The sequence below is a fragment of the Acinonyx jubatus genome, chromosome D2 (genome assembly GCF_027475565.1).
Source record: "Acinonyx jubatus isolate Ajub_Pintada_27869175 chromosome D2, VMU_Ajub_asm_v1.0, whole genome shotgun sequence".
NCBI classification, from domain to species: Eukaryota; Metazoa; Chordata; class Mammalia; order Carnivora; family Felidae; genus Acinonyx; species Acinonyx jubatus.
In genome coordinates, this window is record NC_069393.1 from 53735725 (window position 1) to 53759577 (window position 23853).

The following is a 23853-nucleotide window of genomic DNA, read 5'->3' on the forward strand; positions in this document are numbered from 1 at the left end:
AAGATTATCCTCATCTTATAGATAAACAAAATGAGGGCCTTTGAGGTTCTCTTGCACAAGGCTCAGTATCTCCTGGGTTACCGCAAGAATTAATTGGGATAAATAAATGCAAACGTGAAGTGCTGAGCAGGAGTCCTGGCCCACTGTGGACACTCAGGATTGATAGATCATATATTATCATCTTTGCAGCCTGTCTGCCTGGTGACAAATTGCCATTTTATCCCTGCTTCTTCCCATCTAACCCACCCTTGTCTAACCCAGCCCAGGTCAACCCTCCCATTCTGCTGATGCAGTCCTGTCATCTTCCTACCTGACCCAGTTTGGATTCTGCCTTACTGGAGAAGTAGTGGCCTCATGCCCATGCCACATCTAGAAAAACACAAGAACTCCTTCTTGTACTGATGTGTTGTTTACTTGCCCAGCTACTGAGGTGGTAATCATGTTGAGGACAGGGCCTGGATTTCATATGTCATTGCATGCATTTTATTCATTCACTCAACTTCTTCACTTAACAAATAGTCATTGACCATCTACTCTTTTTTTAAAAATTTTATTTATTTTTAATTTAATTTATTTTTAAATTTACATCCAAGTTAGTTAGCATATAGTGCAATAATGATTTCAGGAGTAGATTCCTTAATGCCCCTTACCCATTTAGCCCATCCCCCCTCCCACAACCCTTCCAGCAACCCTCTGTTTGTTTTGCATATTTAAGAGTTTTTTATGTTTTGTCCATATATGAGGATTTTAAGATACAAAACAGACCATCTACTCTTATTTTAGGTCCTGGGTTTATGCCAATGAGTAAGACTGGCAAAGTCCTTACTTTCATGGAGCTTATAGTCTAGTGGAAGAGATAATCATTAATCAAATAATCACAAAATCCATGTTAAATTATAACCAGCACAGCATCTGACTTGGTTGCCTCATAGAAGTTTGCTGGCTCAATGAATAGAGTTACGCAGGTAAAACTGCCTCCTACTTGAATGTGAAGAGCATGTGAAGGACCAGACTGTTGGCAACATTTGTCAACGTGGGAGGCAGGCCTCTGTCTCCAAATCCCCTGGAGACCAGGGTTCCCTATTCCACCCCCGTCCCCCCAGCCCCAACTCAGTTTGAACCTTCAGGTTGCAGGGTTTGAAAAACCTACTTGTTGAATATGCATTCTGGGACATTCCCATGCCCTTAAAGTCTGGGAACCAACTGTCCCGTAGATATGCAATGATGGCTTTCAAAAAATAGGCCTTAGTGAACTACGTGCCCCCTGGGAAAGTGCCTTTATCCTAGTGGACCTGGATGGGGAGGTAGCTTTTCAGATCTGCTCAGTTCATCACTTCCTTAATTTCCTGCTCATTAGTGAACACTGGCATTTAGCGAGTTACCAGATATTCCTTATAGCACAAACATTCTACATTCTGGCACACACAGATCCCCACAGGGTTCTCTCAAAGGCACCAGACTGACCCAGTACCAAACCACATGCCTTCATTAACAGCTGCCACGTCTGTGGAAAGCCTGCTGGCTCAGGGACCAGATGGTTTTGATTTCAGTCTCAGATCTGCTACTTTCTGCTATGAGACTTGGGCAAGTAGGATTCTCTCTCTATGCCTCAGTTTCCTCATATTAAAATGGAAGTGGTTGTGAGGATTATAAGGAATAATACCAGTGGCTCACTTATCAGAGTATCTAGCACATCAGAAGCCCTCGTGGAGACCAGCTGTCCACACTACTTTGAGGGAGATGAGTTCTAGGGAAGGCCGTTAGCTGCTAATCTGTTAAGGTTGCTGAGCCTGTCCCAGTATATCTGCTTTTTCACAGGGAATTAAAGTGGTCTCTTTCGTTAAGCATTTGTGATTGTGCGATTGTATCTTTTTATGGAGAATTTGGAAGGATTTGCTCCAATTTTCAATCTCAAATACTCCCGGAAAATGTCTATATTATTTGTACTCCACTGGATTTTAATGTTGTCTTGTTTAAAAAACAATCCCTGGTGATGGATGGTGGTGGTGTTTGCACCAAACTGTGAATGTACTTAATGCCACTGAACTGTACATTGAACGTACACTTAAAATGGTTAAGTTTATGTTCGGTGTATTTTACCACGATTAAACAAACAAAAGCAATAAAACTGTGGTTTGTATTGAAGGTCTAGTAATTCCAATTAAAGGGGAAAAAAAGGCAGAAAATGGTCTCCAATTGTTTATAGGCCTTGCCGGCATTGCTGTAGCTAATGGAGACCTGATTTGTTTATAGAGTCAAGTTCAAAAGGATTAGTTTTGTTTATTCAAAAAGACTCACTGAAACAGACTGAGGAGGCTGCTAAAAGTACAACTAAAGCTACAGAGACTTTTAAGAAAGATTCTAAAGAACCAGTATGTTTGAAATGACCAAGAGAAGTTAATTATCCCATGGCTGCCCATGTTACCTGGCTTACGGGGTTTTTTTGGGTGGTGGTGGTAGTGGTGGTGGAACTCAACCCCAATGGCACTACTTTATATTGGGCTGTGAATATTAACTTCTTTTGAGACTGGAAGGAGTGCAGGAACCATATAATTCTAACCCCCCTCATTCATTCATTCGATACAACAATTGTCTGTTGATTCCTTCTTTGTGCCTAACACGTGGTAGTGTATACTGTGGTGGATGCTGGCTATACCATGGTAAGCAAAATAGAGCTGCCTGAACAATGTACCACATCCTTATGGGGAAGACAGACATGAAGCAAATAGCCACACAGACATGTAGTACACGTCATGGTAAGTGCTGTCTTTAGAGCAAAAGTACAGGTACTCTGAGCCATGGATTAGGAGGGTAGAGTCAAATCTGAGAAGGTCAGAGAAGGCTGGCATCTCAGGTGAAGGGCATTCTGGGCCAAGGCTGTGGAACAGAAGCTACCTGTCCTCCAGGGAATTGAGGACTGGTCAGTGTCATGGCAGGTGCTTCTGAATGAGAAGACTGAGGTTGAATATCTCACTTCTGCAGAGTCAGGAATACAAGTAGATCATCTGATGCTCCAGTTTTCTGTTTACCCCCACATCTAGGGACATTTACTCAGACTCTTGGACTTGTGACATTTGTGCAGGTAGAATTACTTCCATCTTAAGGAGAGTTTTGGCCCACCTCCACATGACCCCTCTCGGTGGGCTCAGGGTCTGTTGTCACCTGTACCTCCAGATCTTCACCAAATGCCCTACATTGGCCTCTCCATGAACCAAGCAAGGTCATTTTTATTGTTCCTTTTTCTTTTTTTCTTCTTTTAATTTTTTTTTAACGTTTATTTATTTTTGAGACAGAGAGAGACAGAGCATGAACAGGGGAGGGTCAGAGAGAGAGGGAGACACAGAATCTGAAACAGTCTCCAGGCTCTGAGCGGTCAGCACAGAGCCTGACGCGGCTCGAACTCACGGACCACGAGATCATGACCTGAGCCGAAGTCAGACACTCAACTGACTGAGCCACCCAGGCGCCCCAGTATTGTTCCTTTTTCTAGAGCACTGCTTCTGTTCACTCAACATAGCTTAGGAAGATTGGTTATGATTTTAAAATCGTGGACATGATCAAAAACTAGTCTAAGATGAAATTGTATACAACAGTAAGATTTCAGCTATATAAAAATTTATGCATTTAGGAAAGACTGGAAGGAGACAAATCAAAATGACGGTGATGTCTAGTTGGTAGGATCTTAAGTATCTTTTTACGCCTCTCCCCTTCATTTCCTAGATGCTATTTAATAAATATTTAAATTAGAAAGTAATATTGAAATACTATTAAATATGTAATAAATATTTAAAATAGAAAGTAATATTGAAATAATACTAGGGGAATATCGTATCTCTTCATCATCACACAAATCTCTGATGTTTCTTTAATGTGAACAACAGACTCACAGGGGCTTTTAGAAGTGTTTTAAATATGAGCTACAGAAGCACTGGGTAAGAGTGATAGGATGGCACAAAACAAAGCATTTGTCAAAGCATTTCTGTTGGGTGGAGATTTTTATTTTAAACAGAATTCTGTTGTCATGGAGTCTAGGGAATGCTGGCTCAAACAAAGTTAGGCAAGTTTCTCCACCACCAGACTTCTGTGAAGCATTCACTACCTAGTGGGTTTGATGAACCAGGAGAGAGAGAGAGAGCACATTCAGCTTTCCCCAGATTTCTGGGAAGGTTTATTTGCCTGGATCCTTGCAGGCTTTGTGCTTGCTGGAACATGCACTGGAAATGCTGCTGTGAAAAAGAAACAAAAGGCGGTGGCCACCTGGGCCCCACATGGGTCTCCTAAGGCCTTCACTATCTGGACTTGTTAGGCAAGTTGTCAAATTGTACCGGACATAGTTTCTCATCTATCAAATACAAAGATTAGATGGAATGAACTTCTAGCTCTAAGATGGGAATGTGTAAAAATGCTGACAGTTTTGTAACAATGAAAGGCAGACTTCCAAAATGTTCAAACAGAATGTTCATACAATCAAGCTTTATCTGTCCCTCAAGCAGCAAGCGATGCCAATTCTTTACTCTGCAAACCACTTCCGAAGACAAAAAATATTTGGCACCGTTCAACAGATTAGCATTCCAGTCTGCTGTATACACAAGGTGAAATGTCCTCAATGCCTGTGTTACAGTATACACTCCACCTTCTCAAACACTTGACAAGCAAAATGTAGTGAAAACAATCGTTTCTTAGCCACCTCCCTGTGTAAGGCCTTCGAGAAGCAGGCTGATAGAAATAAGGCTGATTCCTTTGCTTTACTGGAAGAGTGACCTTCATGTCAACAAAGAATAGAATGTCCTGATTCCAGATAGAGGCTGCTTGCTGCTGCTGCCTTGATAGATTTTATCATCTGCTGCTGTGGTTGGAACATTTTCTGGCGGGAAGGATTCACGGACCCTGCTAGGGAACAACAGAATTTTCTGCTGTGCAACCTCTGAGACTCTTTCTCCACTCTAGGAGGCTTCCCATGGTTCCAAAGGCCCCAGACCCCAGGCATTCCCCTCTCTGCCGGCAGTGGTCAATACCTAAGTCAATTCGTGGTTTCCTCTCACTGCAAGCCTGCTTGCAGAGGAGTCTGTCCAGCTTGCTTTCTTGCCAAGCATACAGGCATTTTTCTTTTTAAGGGCATAATGCTCATTGCCACAGGGAGTCCTGCTGTGTGTAACTAAGCTGAGAACACTGTGGAGGTTATGGAGGGTCAAGGATCCTCCCACTGCTGCACACTGATACTCCCTAATCTGGAAAAACATAATAAAGCTTGACACCTCAGCAGAGTCCACTTGTAGCTCTTCCCAGTGGTCCAGGGAGGTCTCTTGAATCCTCATTCTTGTCTTCTTTTCTCCCTGGAAGTTCTTAGGTTCTTACCAAGTAATAAGACAGTGGGAGAGGATATATATAAAACAGCTGCTGAGCTGAGCATTATCAAGAGGCAGACCACACTTTGAGGTCCACAGTAGCAAAGTGTGATGAGAGTGATTGGCTCACATTTTAGAAATGCTTCCTCTTTTTCTCTTCCTTCTGCTTCCCCGTTTGCTTTCCTTCATGTTTCTCTCTAGTATAGGGCTGATAAATAAAAGTACATGTGCTGTCATGCTGTCCTCACAAAATCATGGCAGACATTGTTATTCAATCATGGCATTTTTCCTGATTGAACTTAGGGATGTAACCAAAGATGAAGATGAGATGATCAAAAAGGGCACTCGGGGGCTGCCTGGGTGGCTCAGTCAGTTAAGTGTCCGACTTCGGCTCAGGTCATGATCTCACAGTTCGTGCGCTCGAGCCCCGCATCGGGCTCTGTGCTGACAGCTCAGAGCCTGGAGCCTGCTTCGGATTCTGTGTCTCCCCCTCTCTCTGCCCCTCCCCTGCTCATGCTCTGTGTCTCTGTCTCAATAATAAAGAAATGTTAAAAAAATAAATTAAAAAAGGCATTCGGCAGTCTACTCCTAGGTCGATATCCAAATGAAATGAGAGCTTATATCCACAAAATGACATGTGCAAGAATGTTCCTGGCGGTTATATGCCCAGTAGTCCCAAACTGGAAACAACTCAAATGCCCACCAAAAATAGAATGGATAAAAATATAGTGCATGCAGTAAAAAATGAAATATTCCACAGCAACAAAAAGGATGAACTATTGCTGCACACAGTCTGGAAGCATCTGAGAGACAGTATAGAGGAAAAGAAGCTACCCATAAAGGAGACACACAGTGTGAGTCTCTTAACCGCAGCTCAGAAATAAGCAAAACTCACCTGTGGTGATAGAAATCAAGACAAGTTTACCCTCAGGAGAAACTGACTGAAAGGGGCACTAGGAAGCCTTCTCAGGAGTAGAAAATGTTCTGAATCTCGATATTGGTGGTGGTGTATATGGATGTGCACATATGCAAAAATTCATTGGGATGCACACCTAAAATCTGTGCACTTGGCTGTAGTTAACCCTTGTTAAAAGCCTTTAATAGGGGATCAGTTTGAGAGCTGTTGTTCTGCCCTTGCTCCTGTGTTTGTCTGTATATACAGCATGAGGTCTTGGGTGTGACTGTGATCCAAATCCAGGCTCTGTCACCTATTGGCTCTGTATCTTGAGTAAATTACTTAACCTCTTTGTACTTTAGTTTCTTACCTCTATAGCACGGATAAAAAGAGTACCTACACTACAGCACAGTTTTGACAGCACATCTCCCTGGTACATTTAACGTACTCATGAAATGTAATGTGAGGACTTTGTTCTTTCCCCCTTTCTCCTCTGACCATCTAGTTCTTTCTCATACTGACTTTTCCCCCTGTCTTCCCATCATCTTTCTTCCTTTATTCTTGCTTTCATACCCCCTAGATGCAAAAGCCCAAAACATGAAAATACATATTTTAAAAGTTTTATTGAATACAATATATAGTTATATTCATAATTAAAAAGCAAACACGCTTAGTATTTTCCATGTGTCTCTTCCAAAGCCCAGGCCACATACCAGACCAATTAAACCACATATCTGGGGATGGAACAGGGGCATCAGTAGCCTCTGAGGCTCTCTAGGTGATTCTGACATGATTCCAGTGTGTACATAAGTTTGGGCACTGCTGGTTTCATGGCTGTCTGTTCCATCCATATTGTCTTAGCTGCTTCAGCATATGGTTCTGATTCCTGGCTGGCCATTAGAATCACCTGAGAAGCTTCTAATTCATACTGAGTCTCAGGCCCCATCCTGGGTAAGGCCTGGATATTTCTAATGTGCAACCAGCATTAAGAGCCACTGTTCTAGAGGGATTGGTATCCTGGTAGGTCTTGTGATCAGGGCGACACCAGGCATACCCCCTCCACCCCCATGTCTGTCTTGAATTAAAATCCTTCTCTTCGTTTTTGAAAACTCCTATCTTTGTCTCCTTTCTGTTGCAAGCTGAGTATGGAGAAGAATATTGTAATGCTGATAAATTCTTGATATGTTTTACTCTCAGTATGGGATTGTGCTGGATGCAGGCTCTTCTCACACGAGTTTGTACATCTATAAGTGGCCAGCGGAAAAGGAGAATGACACAGGGGTGGTGCACCAGATAGAAGAGTGCAAGCTGAAAGGTAAGATGAAGGAGAAGGGGGGACGGGAGACAGTGGGGCATGAGAACATGAGGAGAACATACATGAGAACATGTGTGGCAAGTGGAACACATGAGAAAAAGGAAGTTGGGTAAAAGAACATAGTGGAGCTGCTGTTGTTGCTATTTTATTGTCATTATAAAAATAATATTGAAATCAGTCCTTAATGATGGAGCCCTTGAGGAAGAAACAAACTTTAAAACCCTTGAGTAATATGGTAGCTCCCATCACCTGGACACTTCTGTGTGCTATGCACCAAGTGCTGTAGATGCATTATTTCATCTTCACGGTCTCCCTTTGACATATGGAATATTAGTCCCATGGTTTAAAAATGAGGATCAGGTGCCTGGGTGGCTCAGTTGGTTAAGTGCCCAACTCTTAGTTTTGGCTCAGGTCATGATCTCATGGTTCATGAGTTCAAGCCTTGTGTAGGGCTCTGCGCTGATAGCACGGAGCCTGCTTGGAATTCTCTGTCTCCCTCTCTGCCCCTCCCTCACTCATGCTATCTCTTTCTCAAAATAAATAAACTTTAAAAAATAAAATAAAATAAAATAAAATAAAATAAAAATGAGGGCATTGAGCTTAAGAGGGGTTATGCCACTTGTTAAGGTTGCTTTGAGCTAGTAATTGATAGAACTGGGGTTCAAATGGAGATCTGCTCAACTTTGAACCCACGACTTCTCCAGTGGTTCTCAAATTTGAATCTTTAGCAGAGCCCCCTGGAGGGTTTGTTAAAACACTGATGCTGGGTTCCACCCCCAGAGTTTCTGAGGTAGTAGGTCTGGGACAGGCCCCAGAATTTGCATTTCTAACAGGTTCCCAGGTGATGTTGATGCTGTTGGTCCAAAGAATTGTTACTCTTAATCTTGGTCCCCTAAGCTACAGCTTGGAAGAAATTTTCAAAAGCCTTTAGTTTTCACATAGGCACGGAAGGCCAAAATCATAGACTCCTAGGCCTGGAAAAGGACCTCATGGGTCATTTCAATCTTGTTCTCAGAGAAGGAAGCAAAAACCTGGAAGACTAGTGACTTATTGGTAGCAACAGAACCAGGACAAGAATCTAGGTCTCTTAACTGCACTCCAGGCTCGCTGCTACTTTGAATCACCGCATTACATACTGACTTTTGTTCCTAGTTAGTTTTCTCCTAAGGTCACAGAACAGGTTAGAGTTGTCCATGCAGCTCCTTCCACTCCATCCACCCAATACCCCAACATGCACTGAATGTTACCACACTGCACCATCCTCTTTTACCTTTATCTCTCTTGGCCTTTTGAGTCAGGGGCCCATTGTATATTTTTAGTCAGACAGGTAATCTAGCTCCAAGAAGATTGACTTTGACTTTTGATGGCCTGTGGGGTCCCCCAATTTTCAAAGTTTTCCAAGAAAGTGGTAGAGAGGAGATGTTTTCAAGAGAGCAAGTCATTTTACCCAGTAGCTTGATGTCCTCAGATGTTGGCCTCGTTCATTTTGAGATGGTACTTTAAGCATTTCTTAAAGCCCAAATCCCTCATTTTATTGACTTCTAGTTAATTCACTGTCTTCCATTTTTTTAAAAGCTTTAAAAATTTTAATTTAGTAGCTTTTTTAATTTAGTAGCTACCTTTCTTCTGAGACTCATCCCATGTGTGTCTGGCCTAACACGCGCAGGGCTTTTCCCTTCTCAAAAGAGAATTCTCTAATCAAATATTTAGATGAAAGTTGAGTGGAAAGCCTCCAGTTCTTGAAGGCTAGCCTTTTTGAATCAAAACTGATAACTTAGAGCTGATTTTTCATTACTGTTAAGTAAATAGGCTCTTTTAAAAACCTGTGAAAGATATGGATAACATATCTGTCCATTATCTTTAATTCACATTTTCACTAAAAAGCACTAACGGTGTAGATGTTTATTTTAAAGTGAGCTGAAATTGTTAAGCATAACTTCAAAAAGCTTAAGGAATCTTGGCTCTAATCCTCTTCTTAGCAACAGTTAGTTTTGCTCTAACACTGGAAAAATAGTTTCACTAGGGGGACTTGGTTTCAGAGTGGAAAAATCTCTGAGAAGACACGTATTCTAACAAAGGAAGAAACTCCACTTCAGAAATTTTAGGTACTGGCCATGATCACATAGCTAGTTAGTAGCGGTTCCTGTCTTTTCAGTAAAAGCCAGTGTACCTTGTGCTTATTTTAATTTTTCTAGGCATTAGTGTTAGTTACAACTTTACAGAAGAATCATCAAAAAGCAGCTCTCTAGGGTAGCTGTCTGTGAGATCCCCATTAAACTTTGAGAGAACCTGTAAGGAAGATTACGCAATTGAATGTGAAAATTGCGCCATCCAGCAGCAAAATTATTGAACAGTGGACAGACCCAGTCTGAGGCCTGAAAATAGATCTTATCAAGGCCAGGTTCAGAGAGTCACCCTCTAAGTACACCAACTTAATATATCGTAATATATCACATCATATATAACTTAATATATCACACCAAAAAGCTGTCTTCTTTGATGGTCTCTAAAGACACCAGTGTTTTGCTCTAATATTATCAAAGTGTGTCCTGTACTTTTAAAAAAGATTGTCATCTGCTTCTACATCTTTCCTTAGGTCCCGGTATCTCAAGATATGCTCAAAGATTAAACGAAATAGATGCTTATCTGACTGAATGCATGGAAAGAGCCAGTCAAGTGATTCCAAAGTCCCAGCACCAAGGGACGCCTGTTTACCTGGGAGCTACGGCAGGCATGCGGTTGCTCAGGTATAGCAACAGGTGGGGACAAAGAAGGCTGGGGGTTAGGCTTGGCATTGTGAGAGCCTCTGAAGTTATGCGATAGTGCCACACCTCCCTAACACCCCAAATTTAGATATCCTTAATGGCAACACTTTAGAAAGAAGATCTCAGGAAGTGGGTAAAACTCCCAAATTCTTAGTATGTGTAATGGTGGGAGTTTAAAGTATGATTTTAAAAAGTCCTCTTGCCCGTCTGCCCCCAGAGAATTCAAGGGGGCAGGGGCACAAAGAGAGAAATGTTGAGCCTCTGTACTCTGGGATTTGAGACTACCAATTTAGCTATCCAATATCTGGGAGGAGGAAGACCAGAGGAGACCCACAGAGGTCCCAAGACACAGATAGTCACAACTAGCACATCTTCATTGGTCACCACTGAGTACCCGTGTGCGTTATCTTTTGTTCGTTCATTCATTCATTCATTCAGCATGTTTTGCCTGCCTACTCTGTCCTGGGACATGAAAGTAGGTGACTCAGCTCTCAAGGAGATCAGAGTTTCGATACAGGCAATCAGTTCTTCAACAGAGGAGTGTTCAGAGCTGCTGTGGGAGCACATTTGGCCCTGCCCAGAATGGGAGGAGGAAACACAGGAACTGATTCATGAAGGACAAGCTGGAGGGTGGGGGAAGGGCACATTAAAGGCAGAGAAGATGTCACGCATTCTATTACCTATGCTTCTCCAACATCTGTTATGTGGCAGACACTGTTCTAAGTGCTGGGGACACAGCAGTGAAGAGGACAGAGTCCCTGCCTTCCTGAAGCTTGCGTTCTAACAGAAGTGCAAATATAGGGATGAGTGAGAGACCAGGGCATATTCAGAGGACCATAAATAGTTCTGCATTGATAGAACATAGACTGCATATAGTAAAATAATAATAAAAACAATAGCAATAATAGCTATGAAGCAGCTTGTATTTGTTGAGCCATTACTATGTTAGCGCTGTGCTTTAATTTAATCATTATAACTCTTTGAGGAGGTATTATTGGCTATTCTTAGCCAGATAAGGGAGCTGTGGCATACACGTGTAGAGTAACTCACCCAAATTCACACACGTGGTAAATGGGAGGATCAGGATTCTAAGTGGAATTCTGAAGAGGCAGGGTCCAGCGCATGAAGTGCCTTGTGGGCCACACTGGGAGTTTGGTGTTCATCTGGGAGATAATGGGTAGCCATTACAGGATGGTACACAAATGACGACACTGGAAGAGAGGTGGATTGGGAGGGAGGAGAACTGGGGATGAGGCAGCCACAGGAAGGGTGTGAAGCTATTCAGATGAGTGATGAGAGGATTCAGCTGTGGTTGGAAGACAGCATTCTCTGACCTAGAGGCTTTCAACATTGTGTAGTCTAGATCTCAGAAGCAGATGTATCCCATCTTCGTTATGACAACCCTGGAAGATTCCTTCTTTAGGTCTCAATGTCTCAAACAGACCCAAGAACTGAGATTCAATGTGAATAAGATTTTTTTTTCCCAGTCTGGCTCCAATGGAGGTTTGGTATCTGTCCCAGGACATTTGCCACCTGGTGTCTACTACAGCCCTAATTAAAAACCTCAAGCACAGCCTGACTCTGGAACTAGCTAGAAGCCACCAGCAATGGCTAATGTAGCATTCGTCATCTATAGGTGTGGTGATAACCAATATCCAGCCATCACCGCCCCCCAAATTAAAATTACTTTGATAAAATTACTTTGACAAAAAATGATACTTTAGGAAGAGCAGTCTATGTAGGGACTGGAAGGATTTGGATTTGGAGGGGCGGGGGGGGGGGGCAAGAGACTAGTTCTGCCTCACCCAAAAGGAGGGCTCCTCAGACAGCTGTGTGTGTGAATCTCTATCTCTGTTTCTTCCAGCAAGTTATGGTTCGCTTCCTAGGAGTGTTGCTGGAAGCTCTGACTGAAATGAGTACCTGTAGTTATTCAACAAAACCGGTAAATTCAGCTCTTCTTTGTGCAGGATGGAAAATGAACAGTTGGCAGACAAAGTACTGAGTGTGGTGACCAAGAGCCTCAACAACTACCACTTTGACTTCCATGGTGCTAGAATCATCACTGGCCAAGAGGAGGGTGCCTATGGCTGGATTACTATCAACTATCTGCTGGGAAAATTCACTCAGGTGATTATCTCACAGCACCCAAGGGAGGTAGCTCCCAGGAGGTCAGTGCCATTGCTATCTCAGGCAGGATTTGGATCGGTAGCCAGAATGAATGATGGATGAATGGATGAAGTAATTTATCCCCACAATTGCAAGGGTCACCAGCGGTATTCTGATGAATTTTAGTATAAGAACGTTTCCTCTCGGAGGATGAGGAAATCATACTTTCACCTTAGGGAGACAGAGAGGAAGTAAAAAATCTATCATTAAAAATAAAAATAGCAAATATTTGCCTAGTGCTGTGTGTCTTGTGCTGTGCTAAGCACTTTCCATGTCCTGTCTGATTCCATCTTCAGAACAATATGAGGAATTCCCTCATCTAGGAGTCTCAAATTGAGGCCTAGAGAAAGTAATTATTCTGTTCCAGGTCACATAGCTAATGAGCAAATGAGTGGAGACTTGAACTTGAGTCTTTTCAGCCCATATTCCTTGTTCATAAACACTGGCTATGCCACTTCTATGTTGCTGCAGTCTGAGCTCTATCTTCAAAGTCCCTTAACCTGCTGTTGATCTTTTCCAGATTCAGGAGCCTTCAGTGACCTTTGTGTCACCTTATGCCCCCTTTTCTTCACCTTAGAAAGTCCCTGAGTCCAAGATATAGTGTGAAACAAAGGTCCAGAAACTGCTACCACTGATGACTGTACTCTCTTTCAGAAATTGAGTTGGCTCAACCTGAAGCCAAATGGAGGCAATTCTCAGGGAACCTATGGAGCTTTAGACCTTGGGGGAGCCTCTACACAAATCACTTTTGTGCCCCAAAACGAGAGGATTGAGTCTCCAAGCAACGCTCTGCACTTTCGCCTCTATGGCAAGGACTACAGCGTGTACACGCACAGCTTCTTATGCTATGGGAAGGATCAAGCGCTCAGGCAGAAACTCGCCAAGGACATTCAGGCAAGTTTAACTGAATCCAGACCCACCCTCCCCACATCTGGGCCACCAGCCCCCACATCCTGTTGTTGTCTCTTTCTACTTCAGTAATTGGTCTGAACTTGGTTACTGTACTTTCCAAACCTTTTCAAACAGGATATCTAACTACATCTGGTCGACCCCTGTGAATCGTCCCATCCAGACATCACCTCCTGTGTTTGTTTACTGCACTGTCTCCAAGGACACAACTCAAATCCTTTCTTGGCAAATAATTTCTCACCCCTGTGGGCTTGACAGTGAAAACTACATGCTAGAGTATTGTTGGGGGATTGTGCAATTTATAAGCTCTTTAGCACTTTTTAGTCTCCATTTCCAACAAACTGCAGAAAACAGGGCTGTTAGAAACAACCTGGAGAGAAGGAGAAAAACACTCAGGGAAAACAGAATTTATCCATCAACACTTCAAGTCTTTTCCCCAGACGCTTTTTGTTTCTTGAAGACAAGAAAAGTTAAACACACTCAAAATCATGTGAGTACCAGGCACACCCTGACACACACAGCAAGGATGTCACATCCAGCTGAGTCTTGTCTCCCCTGAAAGGGCAACCAGTTCCCTGCTCTCCTCCAAAGCTCTCACTCTGGTTCTCAGAAGCACTGTCAATAAGGCACCTCCCATTGGAATAGGAGCTACTGAGAGATACCTACTGAGCCCCAAGGCTCTACTAAGCCTTTTTTCATACCAGCCCCCTTTCTTCTCTTGAACATACTGAGGTGTGGGTATACAGTCATTTTGGTACTCCTGGCTTAAATGCTCTAAGGCATTTTCAGCTGTGGGAGCTTCTGATTTTTTGCTTGAAAGTGGGGATGGGGTGTGGGCAGACTCCTCCTGGAGAACTACCCCAGCTTGGACTTGTGAGAGCCTTGAGAGTTTTCCTTGTGAATCTTTCATTTGTACTAAGCGCTAGGGGACATTCCAAAATAATGGCATTTCTTCCAGCTTGAACTCTATTAGCTTCCTATGAATAGTGAAAGTTCATTTACATCTGATACCACTTCTGGTGCCTATTATACAAATCTGACTATTCCTAAGGGTGAAAAAGGCATGGCAAGGGTATATTGATGCCAACGCTAACATATTGTAAAATTCCTACACATAAATGAAGGCAGAGTGGTGCTTTTGTACCCAACATATTTGCACATGATGTCTTCATGTGATTTTTCCATTCAGGGTACAAATGGAATCCTCAGGGACCCATGCTTTCACCCTGGATATGAAATAGTAATGAATGTAAGTGAACTTTACAGTGGCCCCTGCACCAAGAGATTTGAGATGACTCTTCCATTCGATGAGTTTCAAATCCAAGGCACTGGAAACTATCAACAATGCCATGAAAGCATCCTTGAACTCTTCAACACTAGTTACTGCCCTTACTCCCACTGTTCCTTCAATGGGATTTTCTTGCCACCACTTCACGGGGATTTTGGGGTAAGTTGTAAAATAATAAGGTATATTGATTAGGATGATTTGGGTTGCAAGTTATAGAGTATATGTCTACATGGTGTTTAAGTAATAGGATTTATTTTTCTCTCATATGATAATAAGCCTTGAAGTAGATAATTCTGGGTTAAGTCTTTGTTTTAACGATGTTAGGACTTGGATCAGCTTTCTTATTATCTTCTTGGCCTTTTTTGTGGTGCTAAGATGGCAGCTTCTGTTTCATATGCAAAACTAAAGCAGGGGAGGAGGAAGTTTCTCTTGCATACATTTCTGTCCAATTTTGCAGAAGTGCCAACAACTGTCTTTTCAGATGCCATTGGCCAGAATTTGATGAAATACACACTTCTAACCCATCTGTGAACAAGGGGGAATGGATTACCATGTTTGGTTTAGACTAATCATTGTTCATCCTTGGAAGTAGAGAGTCTTTCTTACACATATTGTGTTCCTCTACATGGGTAAAATCAGGAATCTGTAAGCCAGAAGAACGAGCTGGCTGATGGATAGGCACACCCATTGGGATCTGCCATAGGTGGCTTCATGAATGTCAGAAGAAGGAGAGGTAGCAGTTAGATGTCTTGGCTAAAGGTTTTCCTCTATAAACTCAAGTAGAAACTTAGGAAATCCCAAGGAAATATTGAAGATAGCATCATTTATACTACATTTTGATCAGCTGGGGGACTAGTTGAATCCAAGCTCCAAATTCCTTTTTAATTACTCTAGAATAAGACAAAATATTTGAGCAGAGGTAGAAGAGGTGCTGCTTGAACTACTCATAATTCAGATTTCATATTTTGGTCCTGGAGACCAAGCATTATAATCATAGTTTAGTAATAGATTGCAAAATTAGCTACCATCAATTAAGACCAATTATTAACTAATTACTTAATTACTTAAGATACCACTCATAGAAAAAAAAAGGACTTTTATCTGCCTTCACACTCTTTCTCCCTTTCCCAGAAAACAGATCAGCATATGAGGAGAGAGGTTCAACTCTCCTATGGGACCCCCGCAGGAGAGCTTCACCCAAGGTCTCCTGGCTCAGCCCAATGTCACAGAAAGAGCTCCCTGGATAGAGCACAGGCCCTGTAGTAAGAGTACCTGCTTTAAATTCTGGATTTGCCACTTGTCAACTATATGAGCTCTTCATTCCCACGGTCTCTGGGAAAACAATAATGGGTGGTACCATGGATCCAGGCTTACCTTACCCATGGCCCAGACCATAGTTCCTCCTCCCCTCAAGGTTTCTGAGGGAAATAACATGCAAGAACAATGCCTGGCAGAGTAAGGCTTGGTGATTAGTCAGCTCCAAACCTAAATTTGTTACCAACTAGAACCTCACCTGGATGCCCTATAGCTGAACTGGCACTGGCAGCCATATTGGACTTTTCTGAGCCAACGCAGTTGCCTTGGATCTAACTGCTGGAAGATAAAAGAGGGGGACACAAAAAGGAGGAAGGTAGTGAGGGGTGCTGGGGACAGCCAAGGGCCCTTTCCATTCCAGTCACTGATAGGAAGTACATCTGGAGGAAAAGAAATGTACTATTGTGTACTGACTTTTTAACTTTTCTGAAAGTTTCACCTCCAGGGAAATATAGCCCAATTCTTGTCTTCAAGCATGAGCAAACCCTTTCTACTTGAGGGTGGTGGTGGTGGAATTTCTTGCCTTTGAATGTGATTCTTCCAACCAGGTAGGGAGAAGCGGAGTTGAAGGGGTAGAGGAGACTTGAGTTCCCCTTGGATGCCTTTTTGTTTGGTCTCTTTGTCCCTCGCTGAAATTGTTCTCCTTACAGCCTTCTGAACCTCTACTTGGCAGTCTCCTTAGACTAGCTCATTGTTTTCCTCTGAATAAGATCTTTTTTCTCTGAATATAGCCCTTAAGGTCAGCACTGTACCTGTACGTATTCCTGCTTTGGCAGTTTCTGTTACAGAACTTTTTTTTCCCCTCTGTAATTTCTCCCTAAAGCCTAAAAAAAAACTTTTTTGGTCTGCTTCCTCACTTATAAAATGGGGACAGAATTACCTGTCTCCTTGCTAGTTGTGTGTGATAAGCCAGACAAGTGGTGGTGGACTAGTAAATGTCTAACAACCAGCTCTCTGGGGATGGAGGGGCTAAATTGTGGCATTTGCCAGTTTACATAGTAGTACTCCTACCATGGCCCATTTTAATCACCATAATATCAACTGGCCCAAAAACTCTTGAAATTTTAACAATTAGCTCTTGTGAGTGGATAAGAGCCACCTCCAGCATATCACCACCAGTAGCAGAAAGCTAATGTACCCTAGCACCATGTGGGCCCTTAGTAAGTTTAGCCCTTTGTCCTAATGGTCCTCACCCTCAGCTGTTATAGCTGCAGAAGTTCCCACTGCCAAGTTCTTCATCTGGAAGCATAACTATTTGCAACACAAAAATCCAGTTGCATTCCAATTATTTCCAGGACCAATTAGCCTGGGTATTCTCAAGCCACAGAGAATTTGCAGGGAGGGAATGTTTGCCACAATTACATTCAGTGCTGGTGATTTAATTCTTACTCTTTAAATAGGGTATTAAAAAACTGTCGATGTTGTTTTTCTCAGTTTGACTACATTGGTTGCTAGACAGAATCCAATTTGTAGGCAAATCAGAAACACCAAAAAGGAAAAGGGAACATCTGTAGAGAATTATTTATGAGGTAATTTAGAAAAATTTTTTAAAGATCACATTGTATCATTTATATAAACAAGAAAGAATGTAAAACAAATTCAAGAGGGAACTGGAATTAAAGAACATTAAACACTTGTTTGTTTCCATATGTATACATATACTTGTGGGGGGGGGAGGGGCGCGCGCGCGCGCGCGTGCGTGCGTGCGTGCGTGCGTGTGTGTGTGTATTTAGCTCTGAGCTTCTGAGTAGCCAAGGGGAAAAATAAGACATAGCAAGATACATAGTTTTCATTATACCCAGCATACTGGGTCCCAGGACAAAGCAGAGCTATTCCACAATTGATTCCCAAGGATATTTTATAAAGGAGATTTCATTAGACAATGTCTTTGACCATATTTTTTTAAATTGCAATTTCTTATAGCAACTATAAGCTAGAGGCATAATATTAAAAAGCCAACTCAGTCATAGCAATTCTGTAATGGACTGAGGCAGTAGGTCTTTGATAGATACTCAGCTTGATAGAAGGGAAGAATTCAGAGTAGCTGGAAAAGGGGGAGACATGTATCTTTCAAGTCCTCTTCCATAAATATCTAAGCTGGAAACTGGAAGATGGGGAGCTGACCTTTTGAGACTATATGTTCTCTAAAGATGGCCTAGAATGTTACTATTCTCAGTTGCTGTTTAAATATGGGCCCACAGGTTATAGACACCAATCAATTAAAGGTTTATAAAGTAAGGCTAATTCCTAACATGGAGATTAAGAAGCTGATCACAGATTTTGACCTCAGTAGTACAGGCCATCCCCCTTAGTACCTAAAGGCAAAGTCAGGAATTCCTAGAACTAAGTCAGCATTTCCCTTAATAATTGCCTTTAGGTCCATTCTGGCAACAGAATGTCTATCTGATGTATGGAGTCTCCTAAATCATACCCCAAGAACAGAATCAGAATGATTTTTTTTCTTCCAGACTTTTAAAGAGTCATCTACCACAGCCATAGGAAGAAACTTGGTGATGTATCCTTGAACCATCTGATTTTGAGCAGTGTATCCTCATGAGGTATTAAAAGAAGAAGGTGGTTTTGTCATTCAGTATAATTCTTGGGATTATGAATAGAAGCATTCTTTTTAAAAAAAAACTTTTAAAATGTTTATTCATTTTTGAGAGACAGAGACATAGTGTGAGTTGGGGAGGGGCAGAGAGAGAGCGAGAGGGAGACACAGAATCTGAAGCAGGCTCCAGGCTCCAAGCTGTCAGCACAGAGCCCGATGCATGCAGGGCTTGAACTCACAAACCAGGAGATCATGACTTGAGCTGAAGTCGGACACTCAACCGACTGAGCCACCCAAGCGCCTCCCCAAATAGAAGCATTCTGAATAGGGTTAAGATTACTTTTTAATTACATAATATAAATAAATAAAGAAAAACATACTCACCCTAAACGTTATCATCCCATCCCATCTCATCAGCACTTAATTTTGTGAGTTCAATTCCAATGCATGTTTGTATAAACAATATTCCACCCTAGAAGAGACTTTTCCAAGGGATGTAAGAGGCCAGCTTAGATATTAAAACTCACCTGAGTGGGTTTCTGAAGAGCATATACAGCCAGGAAAACTATCAGTTAGGCCTTGACACATGAAGACTTTCAGAAAAGATTGACAGATATATAAAATGAAAAAACAAGTATGAATTTGAGTATGAATGGTTCCTGAGCAGAAGAGAAATAGATGACCTTATTCTGGAGCACAACTGCCCAAGAAAGAAAGATGAATAAACATATTCCCAGCTCAAACAGCAAGGAGGATTTGCCCCTGATTCTAAGACTTGATCTCTATTGTGGCTACAGAGAAATAGTAATTTCTATAGTCTATTTCTATACGGAATATAAAAATAACATTATGATCTGAAAAAAAAATTTAAAAATATGTAAAGGAGATGACCTCATCAGGATGCAGGAGACTGAAGGGGAAGGACCCAGAAAGGGAAGCTGGTCAAACATCTAGAGCCAAGATGAAAAGCTAAGACAGGTGTTTCTCATAATGATCCATAAACAGATTCTGACAGTCACATTCAGGTGCGTGTTAACAAGGCTTTTCTTCCTTAAGGAATATCAAAACCAGACTGCGGATCGGGTCCAGCCAGGACACCTAAACTATGAGCAGTTTGCTGAAGGCGTCCCGCAGGGATAAAACATTAAGGAAGCTAACTCTTTATCTTCCCAGTTCCTGTGGACGTAGATGTGGCTGAGGAGATTAGGGCTGAGAGAGTTTAAAACATTACTTCAAATTTGATTCAGGTTTTTGTAATAGAAGGGCATATTTGTATTTATTTTATTTTCTATTCCTTATATAATGGCATTATTTCACAGTTGCATATTGCTTACTTGATTCTATTTTGAGAGAGGACTCTGAATCATAACCTGCACAGTCAGGTCAACAGCTGGCAGCAAAATATAAGGGTTGTCTAGACCAGCCGTGTGTGTGTGTGTGTGTGTGTGTGTGTGTGTGTGTGTGTGTGTTAAAATGTACATAATAGAAAATTACCATTTCAACTACTTTCAAGAGTACAATTCTGTGGAATTAAGTACATTTACATTGTGCATCTATCACCATCATCTACCTCTAAAACTTTTTTGTCTTCCCAAAAACAAACTCCACTCATTGAACAAAACACTAATTCCCCACTCTTCTTTCCCCTCTGCTCCTGACAATCACCATTCTGCTTTTAACTGCTCTGAATTTGACTATTCCAGGTACCTCGTATAAGTGGAATCCTATATTTGTCTTTACATGACTGGTTTATTTCACTTAGCATAATGTCTTCATTAGACCCATCATTCTTAACTCTTCAGGGGATCACAAGACTCTTTGGAGAATGTGTTGAAAGCTAAGGATCTTCTAAGCAGAAAAATGGATGCCCAAATTTTGCATACAGTCTAAAAGATATCATGGTTCCTTGAGATGGACCTTTGAGCTCCACATTAAGAACTCTTAATCTAGAACAAAAGGTACCTAGAAGCCAGAGATTAAAGTAGAACCACAAGCCCAAGCAGGGCAGTGGCTTGGAATGAATGTTACACAAGCGTTAGAGGTGAGTCTGTTTAGATGGATGGGAAGCAAATGTAGACACATGTGCCAGAGACAGATGATCCTGAAACTGATACTATGCCTGCCTCTAAAATGCTTCCTGCCAGGGCAGAGCAAACCTAATATCTAGTAATACAAGCAGGTCAGCCACACTAGAGAAGCGAGTTTACATGTGTAGTCAGGTGAGAACAAGGAGGGTAGGAGAACATGTCAAGTGGTCAGTTTGGGGAGGAATCTTGAGACTTAACTGTAATACTTGTTCCTTCTGTGACTACAAATACTTCATTTAATCTTTATTCCAAAGTACTATCAATAGGTTTTTCATTGGATCTTTGGAAAATGATTTGACAAGCCCCCTTCCTTCCTTTATAGACAATTTTGGCTTTGGGTTAATTTTCTGGATTTGTTTCCCTGGAAACGTGATAAAGATGGGAGTGCCAGTTATATTACTAGGCAACAGTTCTTATGAAAAAAAATGACCCCTGAAACAAATTGCATCTGGACTGGAAGAAATTAGAAAATGAACAATACCTAATCTATGGACTTCTCTAATCTGAATAAAGGCTCTGTATATGTGGAGTATGTAACAAAAGGCTTTATTTTTATAGCACTTATTTATTGTCCATCATACCATCTGCTACTTGTTTGGGTTGTGCTGTCTTCCACTAGAGGGCAGGGATTTTCATCTATTTCCATCACTGCTTGGAACATAGTTGTTATTCAGTAAATAGTTGAATGAATGAATGAATGAATGAATGAATGATATGCAGCCAAAAGTCAAGGAAGAGGTGGAATGAAAGAAAAAGGCTATTGAATTTTCCAATTAGGAGAGATTTTAAGGAGCATAGTTTCAGAAGCCATGTCAAAGTAAACAGAAAGCTCCCTGCGAGATGTTCCAAAGTTGGGGGAGCAGGGAGGAGGGTTGGTAATTGATATCACAAAAACAAGAAGAAACTTGAGAGAAGATAGACGCTGCACTGAAACCAGCTAAGTTAAATTGAACAGGAATACATGTATTGCATTTTTGTATAGATTAAAAGTTGCACAAAATTTGGCTGGCTGGCATGGGCATGGTCTTTATAGGTTGACATGTCAGTCTCCCCCACTGTGGGGAAGAAGGGAAGGATGGTATACTTTTTATCTTTTTATTTCTAGGCCTGCCAGAATGCCTGGAATATTGTATATTTCAGTAAGAGCACTTTAGTATTTGGAATATTCTAGGGAGATGACCAGCATGCACAGAATGGAGGTGGAAAAGCATGTAGCATGTTCAGAGACCTATAAGTACTTCAGTTTGTTTCCATGTGGGCAGGCAGGAGACTTGCCTCTAGTATTCCAAAAGTTTTCCCCCAAGCTTAAAGATGGCGTTTTGATCATTAGATGCCTTTGTCTGAGGTTTATGATCTGTAAACTCAGTTGTGTATAGTACAGGAAAATGATGGTAATTTTAGGAAGATTAAAGATGAAGATATGGTTCAGGGGTTTGGAAAGAAATAATTCCAGGCTTTGGAGGAAATGAATAACCCTGTTTGAGGGGCTTATAAAGTACCATTTTTGGGAGTCAAAGAAAATAGAGCATATTTTAAGCTTTAGGGAAAAATTATCTCCTACAGTTATAGTGTTAAGAGTCTTTTTGAAAGAAGATCTCATAAGATCTGTATAGATATTTTAAAATTTTTAGGTCTGACATACTGGCAGTAAAGTGTGTACATTTTAAGGCCATAGCCTGATAGTTTTTAAGGACTACACCTGTGAGTCCATCATCTAGATGAAGATATAGAACATTCCCAGCATCCTAAAAGGTTCCGTTATCCACTCTCCCAGTTGACACACTCCCTCTAAAGATACTTACTAGCCTGACTTCTATCCGGATAGATTAGTGTTGCTAATTCTTGGAATCTTAGTATGTATTCTTTTTTGTCACACTTCTTTCACTCAGTATTGTCTGAGATTTATCTATGTTGTTGCATGTAACAGTAGTTCATTCTTTCATTGCAATGTGGTATTCCTTTGCATGAATACACTAAAACTGGGGTGCCTGGGTGGTTCAGTCAGTTAGGCACCCGACTTCAGCGCAGGTCATGATCTCAGGGTTCATGAGTTCAAGCCCCGAACTGGGCTCTCTGCTGTCAGTTCAGAGCCTGCTTTGGATCCTCTGTCTCCCCTTTTCTCTGCCCCTCCCCCCCCTCAAAAAATGAATAAACATTTTTCAAAAATACACTAACATTTATCTATTCATTCTATAGTTAATGGACATTTAAGTTGTTTCCAGTTTGGGGATATTATGTACCACTTTATGAACACTCTTTTAGTGCATATTTCTACTCACAAAATATATTTACCTTATGACCAAACATTTTGCCCTCAGGAAATTCTCTCAATGCAAAGGTTCAAAGATGTAAGTATATTGTGGCATTATTTATAATAGTGAAATATTAGAAAGCCTAAATACTCATGAATAGGAGATTAAGTAAATTATGATATAGCTATACATAGTAACCTTTTATAGTTATTTACATGGGTAAGGTAAAATCCACAGGGAAATTTGTCCATGATGTATTATTATCAAGTGGAATGAAGTAGGATTATAAAACAATGTGTCTAGTATGATAACATTTAGGTAAAAATATATACATATATTTTAATATTTTACATATATATTTGCTGCAGGGATTAAGCAGCAAAATTGTTAAAATTTTTTAAATTGTTAAAATTGTTTCTCTCTAGGGAATGGTTAGATGAAGGGGAAACTTTTATTTACTTTTTATTTTTTTAATGTTTATTTTTTAGAGAGAGAGAGAGACAGAGTGTGAACGGAGGAGGGGCAGAGAGAGAGAGAGACAGAATTGGAAGCAAGCTCCAGGCTCTGAGCTGTCAGCACAGAGCCCAATGCAGGGCTCAAACTCATGAGTGGTGAGATCATGACCTGAGCCGAAGTAGGATGCTTAACCCACTGAGCCACCCAGGCACCCCAGGGAAACTTTTATTTTTAACTTGTAATAATTAAATTCTATACAACAAACATGTGTTAACTTTCTAATAAGCCAGAATTATTAAGACATATGTATTTTGAAGGGAAAGAAATGAAGAGGGTAACTTTTATATATTGAAAAATAAGTAAGAGTAGGATTGAGATGCTAAGGGAGGTTTCTGTAGTTCAGGCAACAATCTTTAAGAGTCTATGGCATGCAGAGCTTTGGGGGTAGGTGGTGGCATAGACCAGGAGTTCCTGACGACAAACTGAAGACTCAATATTTTGCATTATCTG

General features: G+C 41.3%; 1 protein-coding gene across 11 annotated transcripts in view; it reads left to right on the top strand.

The window, feature by feature from the left end:
• Positions 1–23853, top strand: part of ENTPD1 (ectonucleoside triphosphate diphosphohydrolase 1) — a 128784-nt gene that overhangs the window by 96355 nt on the left and 8576 nt on the right. For 7 of the 11 annotated variants that reach the window (XR_008292155.1, XM_053207302.1, XM_053207300.1 and 4 more), the window contains 5 exons: positions 7438–7555; positions 10152–10302; positions 12288–12447; positions 13141–13380; positions 14585–14842. Coding sequence is in view for 9 of the 11 variants with exons in the window: in XM_053207302.1 (XP_053063277.1) it covers positions 7438–7555; positions 10152–10302; positions 12288–12447; positions 13141–13380; positions 14585–14842 (927 nt within the window). In the remaining 2 variants the exon portion in view is untranslated. The other 4 variants (XR_008292156.1, XM_027062715.2, XM_027062716.2 and 1 more) reach the window with 4 other exon arrangements.